The 12,961-nt window shown below is 45.6% G+C and overlaps 6 protein-coding genes across 6 annotated transcripts; 1 reads left to right on the forward strand and 5 right to left on the reverse strand.

Annotated features, from left to right (window-relative positions):
- Nucleotides 1–906: 906 nt before the first annotated feature.
- Nucleotides 907–3,113, reverse strand: PUNSTDRAFT_36801 (uncharacterized protein; the record flags this gene model as incomplete). The annotated part of the gene is made up of 2 exons (XM_007389286.1): nt 907–1,815; nt 1,977–3,113. Coding segments are annotated over 2 exons (2,046 nt in total), but the record flags the coding sequence as incomplete, so codon positions are not given.
- A 1,533-nt stretch (nt 3,114–4,646) lies between these two features.
- PUNSTDRAFT_78193 (uncharacterized protein) lies at nt 4,647–4,976 on the reverse strand (the record flags this gene model as incomplete). The annotated part of the gene is made up of 1 exon (XM_007389287.1): nt 4,647–4,976. A coding segment is annotated over one exon (330 nt), but the record flags the coding sequence as incomplete, so codon positions are not given.
- Nucleotides 4,977–5,027: 51 nt separating this feature from the next.
- PUNSTDRAFT_78197 (uncharacterized protein) lies at nt 5,028–5,789 on the reverse strand (the record flags this gene model as incomplete). The annotated part of the gene is made up of 1 exon (XM_007389288.1): nt 5,028–5,789. A coding segment is annotated over one exon (762 nt), but the record flags the coding sequence as incomplete, so codon positions are not given.
- Nucleotides 5,790–6,202: 413 nt separating this feature from the next.
- On the reverse strand, nt 6,203–6,938 carry PUNSTDRAFT_117025 (uncharacterized protein; the record flags this gene model as incomplete). Its single annotated transcript, XM_007389289.1, has 2 exons — nt 6,203–6,242; nt 6,286–6,938. The coding sequence occupies 2 exons, from the start codon at nt 6,936–6,938 to the stop codon at nt 6,203–6,205; spliced, it is 693 nt and encodes a 230-aa protein (XP_007389351.1).
- A 1,853-nt stretch (nt 6,939–8,791) lies between these two features.
- On the forward strand, nt 8,792–9,332 carry PUNSTDRAFT_18709 (E3 ubiquitin ligase SCF complex Skp subunit; the record flags this gene model as incomplete). The annotated part of the gene is made up of 3 exons (XM_007389290.1): nt 8,792–8,962; nt 9,011–9,180; nt 9,239–9,332. Coding segments are annotated over 3 exons (435 nt in total), but the record flags the coding sequence as incomplete, so codon positions are not given.
- A 2,170-nt stretch (nt 9,333–11,502) lies between these two features.
- On the reverse strand, nt 11,503–12,921 carry PUNSTDRAFT_48118 (uncharacterized protein; the record flags this gene model as incomplete). Its single annotated transcript, XM_007389291.1, has 8 exons — nt 11,503–11,726; nt 11,960–12,010; nt 12,057–12,355; nt 12,416–12,490; nt 12,549–12,656; nt 12,713–12,751; nt 12,809–12,847; nt 12,905–12,921. Coding segments are annotated over 8 exons (852 nt in total), but the record flags the coding sequence as incomplete, so codon positions are not given.
- Nucleotides 12,922–12,961: the final 40 nt, after the last annotated feature.

Below are 12,961 nucleotides of genomic sequence, written 5' to 3' on the forward strand. Positions count from 1 at the left end.
CTCGACGCGAGTGCGGTCCTCTCCGCACTGAATGAGCTCTCCTCCCGGATCAGCAAGGCGCAGAACGATCCCCGAAGGAGGACTTCGACGACCTCGGGACTTCCTTGACGCGTGCTGCTAGAGACACAGTCAGTATACGCCGCTTTGGTGGACGTGGTAGGACCCCAGTAGTAGCACCCACAACGGGCTTGATCTATGGCACAGCCACCATACTTTCTTCCAACCTCATGCTCGTTCTTGAGCAGGTATGCCGAGCGAAGCCGAGAATTTGAAATACATGATCCGCCAGCCGCTCTATCGCGTCGTACTCCCCCAAGCCCAGGATATAAAAGGAAAGATCACATGATTGTTTACCCCTGAGTTCACATGATCTATTACTCTGTTACAACATTGACTACCGCCCTAGGATTTGGGAGTTCGACGCGATACGAGCGGCTGGTTAAGGAGCCTGCGCCAAGCGCCGCATTCCGACTCCCCCGGGGGGGGGGGTCATGGGAAAGCGGTTGATCGGGCCGGATAACGATCGATCGGCGATCGATCGGCCAGTGAAGCCAGATACAATGTAGCGCAATGTATACGCGCGAATGATAGGAAATAATATGGGATGTAGGCTTGTGCCTATTTTGGCTGGCGCAATCAGGTTTATCTACAGTACAATCAGCAGTAGCTCTGATTCATGAAGGTGAGCTCCCATGTCCGCTACTAATTGGATCACAAGAAAGCGCATTAGACTGAAAATAGTTCGTATGGTCTTTACAGTACTATTACCTATCGAAGCCAAGGAAAAGATGCAAACGTTCGATATTTCACTATACGTGTATACTAAACTTGAACGTAGAAAAGCATATGAATAGCTGCACCATGCGCTTCATCGAGTGGAACATCCATGGACTCTCGCATGCTTTTCTCTGATGCCATCCCATCCTGATACCATGGAACTCCTTCCCCATCAATGTATCTGGCAACGAAGTGATTAGGTTTGTAGTAAACCGCACCTCGGAGGCGCCACTCTATATTCGGACAACGATCTGGTATTGTCATAGTTTTCTCTACCGATGTTTTCACTGGAGACGAGTCAGGTAGACAGATAATCATGACTCCAGGAGGGGTTTGAATGCTGATGGTATCAATAATCGAGTGACGGCATGAAGAGCAGATCTTGCTAGTATTATATTTATGGGTGAGCAGTCGTATCCACTGTGAGCTGCTAATCTTAGTAACTGTCTCTTCTGCGCCAAAATGCAGTCCTACTGAGTTTTTATATGTATCCTCACCAACATGCCAGATGCCGGTAGTGATTCTCTTCTGAGTCATTAATCCACAGCAAGATCTTGTCAACAAGGAATTTTTACGCTTCTTTTGAGCAAAAAATGAAGCCACCGCTGCCGCAGATGAGTACACGTGACCATACCTCGGAAACTGTTCAATATTTACGGAAGATAGGTGATCTCTGATACATTCTCGTGTTTCTTCCATATTGCTGACAGTATGTAGAGATGAAGACGAAGCTGCTTTTCTTCTCAAAATCTTCGAGATGTCATTACTTGGCATCAATTGCTTAAACGCGGATTTTCCTAGATCAACACAGAGGTTGTACAGAATAAAAATAACACTATCATATGCACAACTGTAGTTCTCAGAATCCCATCGACATCCTATTGGTTGAAAATGGGTCATAGCGGTTGCATCATGGCTCTTGATACGAGGTCGTTTGGGGCTTGATTGAATATTCTCTCCGGAGTCAGGTATTTTTCGTTTAGTTCCACCGGTATTACAGCCCATATCCACCTCTTGGGGAGGTAGTTTTCGTTGTTTCTTCGATTATCCTGATAGTAATCCCGAGACTCGGGCTCCTTCCTTTTTGGATTCTCATTCGGTGAAGCTCCGTTTAATCCGCTATCTCCGTAATGGTCAGCCCGATCCGATTTCTCGGGTAGTTTGGTTTTTCCATCCCAAAATGTGCCATTTTCGGTGACCCAGTTCTGTAGATCCTCGGGAAGTCTCAGATCGTCTTTATCCCATGAGGTCCAGTCTAGTTTAGAGTGTACGTTCTCAGGCACACATCTCTTCCCGTATACACGTTCGTAGGATTTTATCAAGTCAAGCCTCGTCTCTCCACGAACTTCCCTATGTAGCATGCCTTTATGGCGAAGGTATCCGATATGATCCAAGATCTCTAATTCACGGAATTCTGCTCGGATGTGACCTGGAGCGCCGCCTTTGAGAATATCTTCCTTAAATGGCTGTATTATGATCGTCGAACTTAGGGATGTGCCTCTAGATAAACATGTATATGCGGATTGAAATCCACTGCAGTTGTACAAGTCAACAGGATTAATTGGACGAGTGCGACCTTGAGACTGAAAGTCAGTCATTGCAAAGTTGAGTAAAACCTGCACCTGTCTCCTCTCGATACGCAAGTTGTCATTTTTGTCTAGTAAGTCACACTTGACGGTACGTGTAGCCGCAACGATTGGGATGACGTTCTTAGGAAGTCCTGGTAGCCTCTGCACTCGAGGTGGATTCTGCAACTTTACGAATATAGTATCCAGGTATCGATGTCCATCACTTGATGGTGCCTCCTTCCATCCAACCACTACGGCCTCTGCCCCATTTGTGGCGCACAGCTCTGTGGCCTCGTTATACTTCAGCATGACAGGCATACCCAAGCATATGCTGAGAAATCCGGCGTGCTGACCAGTGGCGCAGGGGGGTAAGTCCCATACCATCTGTTGTATATCGGGACTCAGCGTATTACTCTTTCTTATGGGGTCCAATGCGCGATTATGTGCTTTCTGGGTTTTTCTTACAGAGATAAACTCTTGTGTTCTTGCGTATTTGTCCCTAGATCTGAACGTCACCAACTCTTGATTGCTGTCAGTTGCAAACCTAATAGCACCCATCTCATTGATTTTGTCTCTGTGTGCGTTTCTGGGAGTTACTATAGGCACTCCACGGTATTTTATATCAGTCAATTTTGGTTGGTGAGGCAGTGGACCAGCAATGCGACTTCTGAGAAGCGATATATCAGCTTCGCTACATGATTTGTATCTGAGATTTTCGAGGGCTGTTCTGAATCTCTGGTCTTCATCGCACATTCCTTGTTGCCTCATGTTTGTCCTCAGGATTACTACATCTGTAACCATATGCCATAGAGCACGCCCAAAGAGTCTATTTTGCTTGTCTCGCGTCAATTTATCCTTTGTCGATGATAACGCGCTTGTATCCGTATACAGAGGCGTTCCTCCACCAGGTGGTTTCAGCTGGGCAAAATCTCCGGCAAAAATGACATTACACCCTCCGAAAGGCTTTGTTGGCTCCGATTTTGCAAGGCAAAGCTGGGTTGATATCTTGTGTAACTGTTCAGCGCTGACCATTGATACCTCATCTATCAAGAAGACGTCTGATCTACCAATTCGCTCTCGTATCTTTGTCAGCGTTGCAACCGACGAAGAACCAAATTCATCTCTTCCTATACCAAGCAATGACGCGTATGTTGAGCCTCCAACGTTTGCTGCGGCGCTACCCGTTGGTGCCATGATTATGAATCGATAGGCCTCGTTCCTTTCTTCAAAGAATGCGCTTATTGCTTTGAACACTTGAGACTTTCCTGTTCCGCCCATGCCACCAATGTACATAAGTAACTGTTTAGAGTCATCCAGACACCCACGCACAACACTCTGAAATGCCCTGCTCTGCTCTTCATTCAGCGAAAACCTCTCTATAATTCCACGTGCACAAGATTCAGATACTTCTTCTAATGAGGTAGGAACCGATCTCTGTTTTAGATCATGTATATCGAGAATAGATACTTTCCCATCGGAGTCCCCTGCAGGTATAGCTTTACTGCCTGAACAAATGGTTGTTTCAGTGTGTCCCGGCGGAACCAAGCTGGTACCGGAGCTGTGCTTTGCTGTCAACGCTTCCTGACGTTGGCTTTTCAACAATTCTGACCAGAACCTTCCGTTCAGATTTTCCGGCGGTTCAAAGCGTAGTGGTAGATGTGGAATCACATTAGTATTGAGTGGATTAAACCACCTATGTCTTTCGAGTACGCGCTGCATATCATTCATGTTGTTCTGCACTTCAATAGTTGGTTGTATATCATCAGATAGGAACGGAAGAGCGCTTTCTTCCGTCATGTTATCGATATCCACTTTTTTCCAAATTTCTTCGTCTAAGGGTACATCCGTAGCTCTCCCAAGAATTCCTGCTATATTTGAGCGCTCTGGGCCTCCAAAACTCTTAGAGAAGTCGTCCCTGTCATCATAGCATTCATAAAGCACATTGAAGTTATCCATCATCCTCCGATGTGCCTCATGTAGTGTTGGCTCAATCCTTCTGAAGGCATCGTCCCAAGATTCATCGTCTGTTTTGATATCTGTCTTTGTGTACCATCCTGGGTAGAAAAACGCCAACATGCATTGACAATAAAACTCGCGATCTCCCTTGTCTCTCCTTGGGAGATATTCCATGAAGTTCAGTACACATGGATCATTTATATCTCGCTCGTAAATTGCATGTGTATCATGTTGTACATGTCCTGGAGCGAGCCTATATCGTTTTATGCGCCTACGTTGATTATTATCCATGTCACCTGAAGTATGCTCGGAACTTGACATCGCCGTATTATCTGCACTGGTGAGTTTCTTTTTGTATGTCTTCTTCATGTAATCGATAAGGCACCAATTGCGATATCTGCTTGGTCGATGGATCCAATCATGTGAGTAAGCTAGCTCTACTACAGAGCCTTTGATATTATCTATCATAACCGCATCATCGCCATCTACTTGTGCCTGAAGCTCATCATCACTTCGGAGGACTGTATCCGATAGTAATGCAACGTAACCTTTCCAGTAAAATACTCGGAAGGTGCGATTGGTGTAGTGATCCGGAAATCCCAAGAGATATTGTGCAACAAATGGTGCACCAATTTCGTGTTTCGCAGTCAAAGAGTTAACAATTTTTACTATCATCTTGCGTGCAGCTGTTTCATCTATTCCATTGTAGTTAATTATCTCAGATGACTTATTTAATACCATCTTCACCGCGTCAAATGCAGCATGTGTCTTCAAACTCATCTTAGTGACATAGTCAGTGATATACGCTATTATGACCCTTAATTGTGTACCTGATTGCATTGATACAACGTCAGTGTTACATCTCATCAGATATGTGAGAACATTATTGTAGTTGTTCATCCACGGCTCTTTGTGTTTTACGTGTATTACCCCATCAGAAGTGTCCACCTCTGTGATTTGACGGACGTCTCTGGGGAATCTGGCACGGCAACGACCTGACGATGTCATGCATCCATAACCGTGGTTCGGGTTATGGCGGTTAGATAGGTAGGCTATCTTATCAGAATCTATACATAGTTGATGATACCACTGATCAAGCTGTGAATCTGTCATATCACAAGCCGGGACATCAGGTAATACACTTAAGATACCACCATTACTACGATCGTCATATGATGCTTGTTCATCCAAGGCATGAGGGATCTGCTTGAACTTATTTCCAATCTCAGACTCGGTCCCAGTAGAGAACTGACCTTGATAGATCGAGTCAAGCCACGCAACCATTTGATCTCTGAACTCTTGATCTTCGGACTTCAATCGGTCACGGAGCTCTTGCGGGGAGAGGGAACCTTTGATCCATATTAAGCAATGCAGATGTAGAGTAAGGCGCCCCTGCGCTTCCACGGTACCGTAGTATGCCTGTGTGTCACCAAATAGACCCCCACTAGATTGTGGACGAAGTAACTTGTTAATAAATAGATTCACCATCAGGTTAAAGAACCTTGCACAAGCAACTGGATTGTCAGCGATCATTCTGAGCCTATCGCCTGCATCTGGAACAGAAATTGAAACATTGTCCATGTCCACACTTCCATCACATAGATATAAACATACAGGATTCTTGAAGTCCACAGGGGAAAATGTAACGAATAGAGCGAATGCACCTTCGTCATACATCAACGCTTTGATCTCTGACCGCAACCTTCGCCGTATTGTACTGGATCCGTTAACGTGGCCAGAAACATACTCAAGATCCCGTAATATATTGAAGCAATCTTGTTCTGCCGGTGTCTCCGGTTTAACAAAGGCACCTTCATTCCCTCTCCGGATAAGATCATCTAAAGCATTGATATCTAATTTTTTGATCTTCTCCGGAAGATGTTTCATGTTCCTACGCTTTGTCATGAGATATCCAGCCATGGATGCTTGTCTAATTTGTTCCTGATTGAAAACGACGAACTCGAAATACTCGTCAGTTTGAAACCTCTTGTCATAATACATCAGCATCCATCGAGCATGAAGCTCTCGAGATGGTGCTAGATTTGATCTGATAAATTCATTGCTAAATCCTCCCAAGCCATATGGGAACAACCATGGAAACATGGCTGGAAAATATTTAGGATTACCATAAATAGACATCGGTTGTTGCCCTGTCCCAATTGCGAGTACCTTGTTTCCCGAGTATAGATGTTGGAGAGCTACTTGCTTTCTCTGCTCCATTGACATCTGCGCCAAGTCTGCACCCATAAGACCATGAACCGTAAAAGGACATCGGCCATCTTCGACAGCAGCGTCATCGCTGTCTTCATAAACCGCCATATTGTGTGGCTCTGCAGTGTCTTCAGTTGAGAGGTGAGATATGTGAACCGGAGGCAATGTATCGGAATATTGCTTTAAATTATCAAGTGAAACGGTCACATCCGCGTAATCAGAGTGATTAGCTTTTAACCATGAGAGTGCCTCGTAGACTTCTTTTTGACGAACTAGAAACGGTACCCTTTTGAAGTCAGATGAAACTGGAGCAGTTGGACCAGTCCACATGATTGCAAGAACATCGTCCAGATCCTCTCGAGGTGGAGGTAACACCCGATATATTTTTACCACTGGCTGAGGGAATACTACCGCGTTCGCTCGCATCTTACGTTGGCCCATTCGAACTGAGATAACACATAGGTTGTGTCGATACTTCGCTACCAACAACTTCTCAACAAAATTCAAACGAGATAGCTCTACCGGAACATCACCAAGCCACATCCCGTTTGCTAACGATAGCTTAGGACAACGACGTTTCTCTATAACAGACTTGTGACATTCAGGACACATCTTCACCATCAGATGTTTCGTTATCTCTGAGATATATGTACCCGCCTGGCACAATATAGGCTCTCGAGGTGTTTTTCCCATTGAAACGGCAAATTGTTCATGGATTAAGCACTCGAGGTTGCTAATATCTGCATCTACATCCACCATTGAATTGACTGTTGACAATCTAGCGCATACTCCACACGCACTCTCTTTAAGGCCTTCTTTAGAAACCATGCTAGCGAAGTCGTATACAAGATTCTTCAAAGTGGAAGCCGAGTGAGGCTTTGGAGGGTATCGGCTAGTTTGTGACTCTGGTTTGACTATCGCCAGAGATTCTGCAGGCAAAAGCCCACGAGCAACCAAAGGGGGAGGAGGAACCGAGGAAACTCCCACATTCGGTATCGTAACACAGGGTGAGTCCGGTGCTCGCTCAAAAACCGATACTGTACGCCTGCATAACGTCGTACATGTATGTTCCGCCAGCAAACCCTTTATCTCTTGGAATGTACGAGTAGTTCTCGGGCAACGAATACCATGATCTCCCATCATATTGTATAATGACGCGAGAGAAACAAAATACGGGAGATCACACAGCGGTATGACAAATGCTCGCACTTCTTTATCGATAAGTTCTCCTCCTGTTGTCGGGACAACTAAATCTCTCATTGTGTATTGTCTTACGTATATAAGTCTTAGATGCTCCGGTGAATCAGCAAGTTTCGGGCCGTAAACTTGGGGATACGCGTATAGCTGACGTGGATATGTCACATGATATGTACGTCCACCTCCGCGTAATGCTCCAACCTTGCCATGGTGGACAGCAATAGTGCGCATGCCTTTGTGCCTCAAGGACTTCGAGTATCTGCCAATACGTACGCAGACTAACCACATAATCACACACACGAGGTACAGATAAACCGGTAGTGGCGCAAGCACTTCGTTCTTCTCCTCACAGGGGATTACACCTTCGGGCAGCGGAACAGCAGGTCCTATGATACAGTGTGGATCCTATAACACAAGAGCCACGTTATTAGCAAATCTTGTTGATACTGGATATTGAACGTACCTCATTCAAGTTGAGGAAGTGTGATAATGGGAGTAGCAGACTATGGAAAGGGGTTCCTGGCTTGTTGGGAACCGGAGTATGGAGCACCCTTTGTGAAAGAAAGTGATCAAAACTGGTGAGCCACATATTAATTGCAACGGATGGACTATACATGAGTGGAAGATATGAGCGATGTGGGACGTTTAAGGGATGGATGGTAGAGTGTCGTTGACGCGTCTGAACAAGTTATTGGGCTGACGTGATATATCACAGTGGTGCCACTGACTCCACAATCACGTGATCGACAGACACTGTAGCCAGGTGTTAACCCTTGTAAGGTCATGATACGAAAAACAAACGTAAACCAGGTAGCGAATTAAATCTCTAGATAAATGCATGTGGGTCATACGAACCCTCGGAGATAACGTTGCTTACACGTCCGCTTACCGGTGTCACCCTCGAAACCATTTACGTAGAGAAACGGGCATACTGATGACTTCTTCGGCAAGAGTTCGGCCAACCAATCACGGGATGTCACGTCGCAGGAACTCATAAGTAACTACGCACTTGTCCCCTGTCCTTCATCTCTCGTCAAAAAAACTCAACAACCCACGTATTCACTACACGTATCTCCGTCATCATGGTCGTTCTCATAACCTCCGATGATGAGCGAATCGTTGTGGAGGATGATATTGCCAAACGATCGGGACTGATCAGGGATTTGCTTGCCGCGCCTTGGGATCCCAAGGACGGAGATCGTGAATATATGGGTATTGAGCTCCCAATCGTGTCCTCAGACGTACTCAAGAAGGTACGCCATCATATGTATACATGTTTGTTTCATCCTAACGTGAGCTAGATCCTGGAGTACTGCGAGCATCACAAGGAAGAGCCTTTCGACGATACCTACGAGTCAGAGGATATGTTTGCTGATATCGATGAATGGGACCTTAACTTCATCACCGCTGATCCGCATATGGCGTTTGAGATCGTCCTCGCCGCAAACTACCTCGAGATTCCGCCTCTTGTGTGAGTTGTTATCTCTACAGTCACGAATCATATTCTAAGGCAATTTTCCTACATGTAGCTCTCTCGGAAGCAAGGCTGTTGCAAACATGATGAGGGGCAAGGATGCTGAAGAGATTTGCGATATGTTCAACATTGAGAAAGACTTTGAGCCTGGAGTAGAGGTCTGTTCTCATGTCTTGCAAGATAACGTCGTACCAATAACATCATGTTCACTCCAGGAGAGTATCGCAAAGGAGAATGTGTGTTATTTTCGAAGTTCTAACGCTAAGGCGCGAATCATGACTAACCTCCATACAGGAATGGGCCAGGGATCAATGAAGGAGCTCGTCGTTAGATTCCTTGCCTCCCTGTATCGTTGCGTCTGTGTAACTAGTACTTAACTTGTCTGATTACGACACCTTGATCGCTACCATTCAACCTGGCTTCGTCTTTCATCGATAGTTTTCGTGTAGCCTGAGTGAAGCTCTTCTGCAACCGGAGAGTCAGAGATATTTGTTGGAGTACCAACAAGTTCGACATTCGCCACGTATTTTTTCCGCAGCAGTCACGCACGTTGCCACGAGTTTGTCTCCCCTCTCCCAGCTTCGTCACAGTCAACATCTTTATCGTTGGCGCAACCTCTGCTAAACACTCAACAACGTATTGGAAGAGGTCAACGCAAAGTAACAACACGTCAAACGGTCCGGAAGTTAGTTGATTATCTACAATATATGTTCTGCACTTGTCTCGTCGCACCTTCCTCATATTCTTGTTTTCTTGCTTCTACTCACTGCTGTCCATCTAACTACTGCATTAATTGCCTAGAGAATCCCGCAGTCGTTGGCCATGACTACCGTAATTGATCCCTCAACGACTCAATCCCAGATGGACGTAGTTGGAAGCGTATACGAGCACCCGACGCTGGTCAAGTACGTCGATGATCATCCGGGAAAGACCATCTACAAGATTGGTCCGTATCTTCTCCTCCGCGACATTGGAAGAGGCGAGTTCGGGAAAGTCAAGCTTGGTCTTCACAAACATAAGGGAGATGGGGCGAGGAGGTTGCGGTGAAACTCGTCAATTGGAAGAGTCCCGCGCAGATGGTTAAGATCGAACGCGAGATTGAGGTTATTCGGGTGCGCGATGCCAACGCTGTTTTGACACTACCTGATCCCCTACTAACTTCGGGATGTTATCATTTAGGCGCTTAAACACCCCAATATCGTTCTTTTAAACGATGTGATTCGTGTGAAAGGAGGTACCGGAATCGTCCTTGAATACGCCCCAGGTGGTGAACTGTTCGATTACGTTTACGCAAATCGTCACCTCGGAGAAGAAAGCGCATGCAAGATCTTTTCTCAGCTCATTTCAGGAGTGTGGTATATACACCAGAAGAACATAGCACACCGCGATCTCAAACTCGAAAACTTGCTCCTCGACCGACACCAGAACCTCATTATCACGGACTTTGGATTCGCGAAGGGCTTTGCGCACAGTAAAGACGGTCTGATGCAGACACACTGTGGATCTCCCTGCTACGCCGCCCCGGAGTTGATTATCAACAAGGGCTCCTATGTCGGAACCTCAGTTGATGTTTGGTCCTGCGGCGTAATTCTCTATACCATTCTAGCCGGGTACCTCCCCTTCGACGACGATCCCATGAACCCTGGAATCGATGATATCCCTCGTTTCTATCACTACATGATATCCACACCTCTTTCCTTTCCAAATCATATCTCTGAAACTCCCCGCGACTTGATCAGCGTCATGCTCATCTGTGATCCGCAAAATCGCGCCAATCTTCGTCGAGTTATGGAACATCCCTGGCTTTCTCCGTGGCGGAAATTCTTAGAGAAAAGCGTAGAAGAGCTCGAGCTTATGGCAACGGAACGAGTACAAGCAAAGTCCTTTGAGTACGAGCAGCAACTCAAAGAGGAATATCAGAAACAGGTTCAAGCCAAGGAGAAGTAGATAACAATTCAACACACACACCAGAGCAAGGGTGATTTGAACCCGCATATGCCATTCGAAAATCCATATAGACCAATAGTTAGCATGTAGATAACGCGCTAGATACCTGCTTTGGATCATGTCGCAATTTGATAGAAAGTTGAACACGTACAAATTGTGTTTTCGATGTGACCAAGGTCGCGATTCAATACTTGAGTTAACTAGCCAGCCTTTAGCTTCAGTCGACCCTGTATTGCAATATAACTGCTATAAATATCCTCAATAGAAGGATGCAAGATGCGAACACAATTATCATATAACGCAACGTTGCGTAAGAATACATCTCGTAACATGTCGTAATTATTCATGAGTACAGATATGCCTCTTCATTCGCTAATTCTCGCACAACACAACTACGTAGACGATATTGAAACTCAGTCGGACATCGACAGAGTGTGTAGCTCCGTTTCCAGGGCTCTTCCAGCGATTGATGGCATACCCGACCATTACAATCATGTTGTCAGACACGCCGCCCTCATACCGTGGCAAGACGTTAGGATTAAAGTCGGCCCCGTCGAGAACCACAGCATCGAGGTTGGTACCGTCGAAGATAGGTACTGGTAAAATTAATCGGGATCAGTGCCAGCGAGTAACAAGACAATTCATCCTGTACCCTGTTCGGAATACCCCAAAGAGACCTTGCTCGGAATCCATCTAGCAGGAGTAGGTGCAAGAGCACTTCTGGCGACCTTCAACTTCGAAGATCTGTGCCGACTTTCTCTGGGTCTACTGGGAGCTATCTGTTGTATCAGACCTAGACATCCTGGCATCGAGAGATAAACTATCACACCTCCGGGTCGTGTGTTGAATTCCAATTCACCCACATCGTACGATGTTCGTACTGAAATATTCAGTATTATATAAGACAGTAGGAGCAATCGACGTACCGTAGTCATCATCATCTCCAGTGATCATCAACATGAACGAGAACTGGCGGTTGAACTCGTATGCTAATGCAGTAATCGAGATTCCACGCATGTACTTGTCGGTGTTTGCAAGCTGCTTCCCGTCTCCGGTTAGGTAGGAGTTCCCAACAACACCAACGTTCACAAAAACAGATGGCTTGTCCTTATACCCAATATACTCGCTCGTGCCCGCTTTGACAACGCTATACCCAGAAGGATCTAGACGCGCAGGATTGCCACATTTTGACGTGCCTTTGGACGTGATGATGCGCTTTAGAGACCTAGTACACGATTCTATGTCAGTTGAAATCGAGGTACAAGACAAGGAATCATATCTGTACTCGAGATCTACATTCCAATTCTTGAAATCCTTGAAAAGCATCAACCCAGGATCTTCGGGATCCTCGATTTTGTATCTGTGTAGACTAAAATCTAGTCAGCATAATATATAACACTATTGATAGTTTTACGTACCTGAGAGGAGGTAGATTGCGGACAGACATCTCCAACTCCGGCGATAAGAGACCACAGTCGTGGTATTCTTTCCATACTTCGCACTCAGCGGTTCTATCTTCCGTTTGACTATGAAATTATCCGATTATATTCCAAGCTTATAGAACACAGAAGAAGTGACATACTTTGACAATATATCAAGCTTATCCGAAGCCTTGATAGATCTTCGATGAAGTTAGTACGTTGAAACACATGAAAATAGTAGACACATATTAGCTTACTTATCTTCTTGCGTATCATCACTCGAAAGATTTCGTGTACTGTTAACGGGCAAAAATGAGCGATCATCATGACAATACACTGTATTGGCTGCGAACCTCCCAGACGCTGTATTCTGCGAGCTATATCCAAGCATAAGCACCTATCACGCTTTG

Source organism: Punctularia strigosozonata (assembly GCF_000264995.1).
Source record: "Punctularia strigosozonata HHB-11173 SS5 unplaced genomic scaffold PUNSTscaffold_32, whole genome shotgun sequence".
In the NCBI taxonomy this organism is placed as follows: domain Eukaryota; kingdom Fungi; phylum Basidiomycota; class Agaricomycetes; order Corticiales; family Punctulariaceae; genus Punctularia; species Punctularia strigosozonata.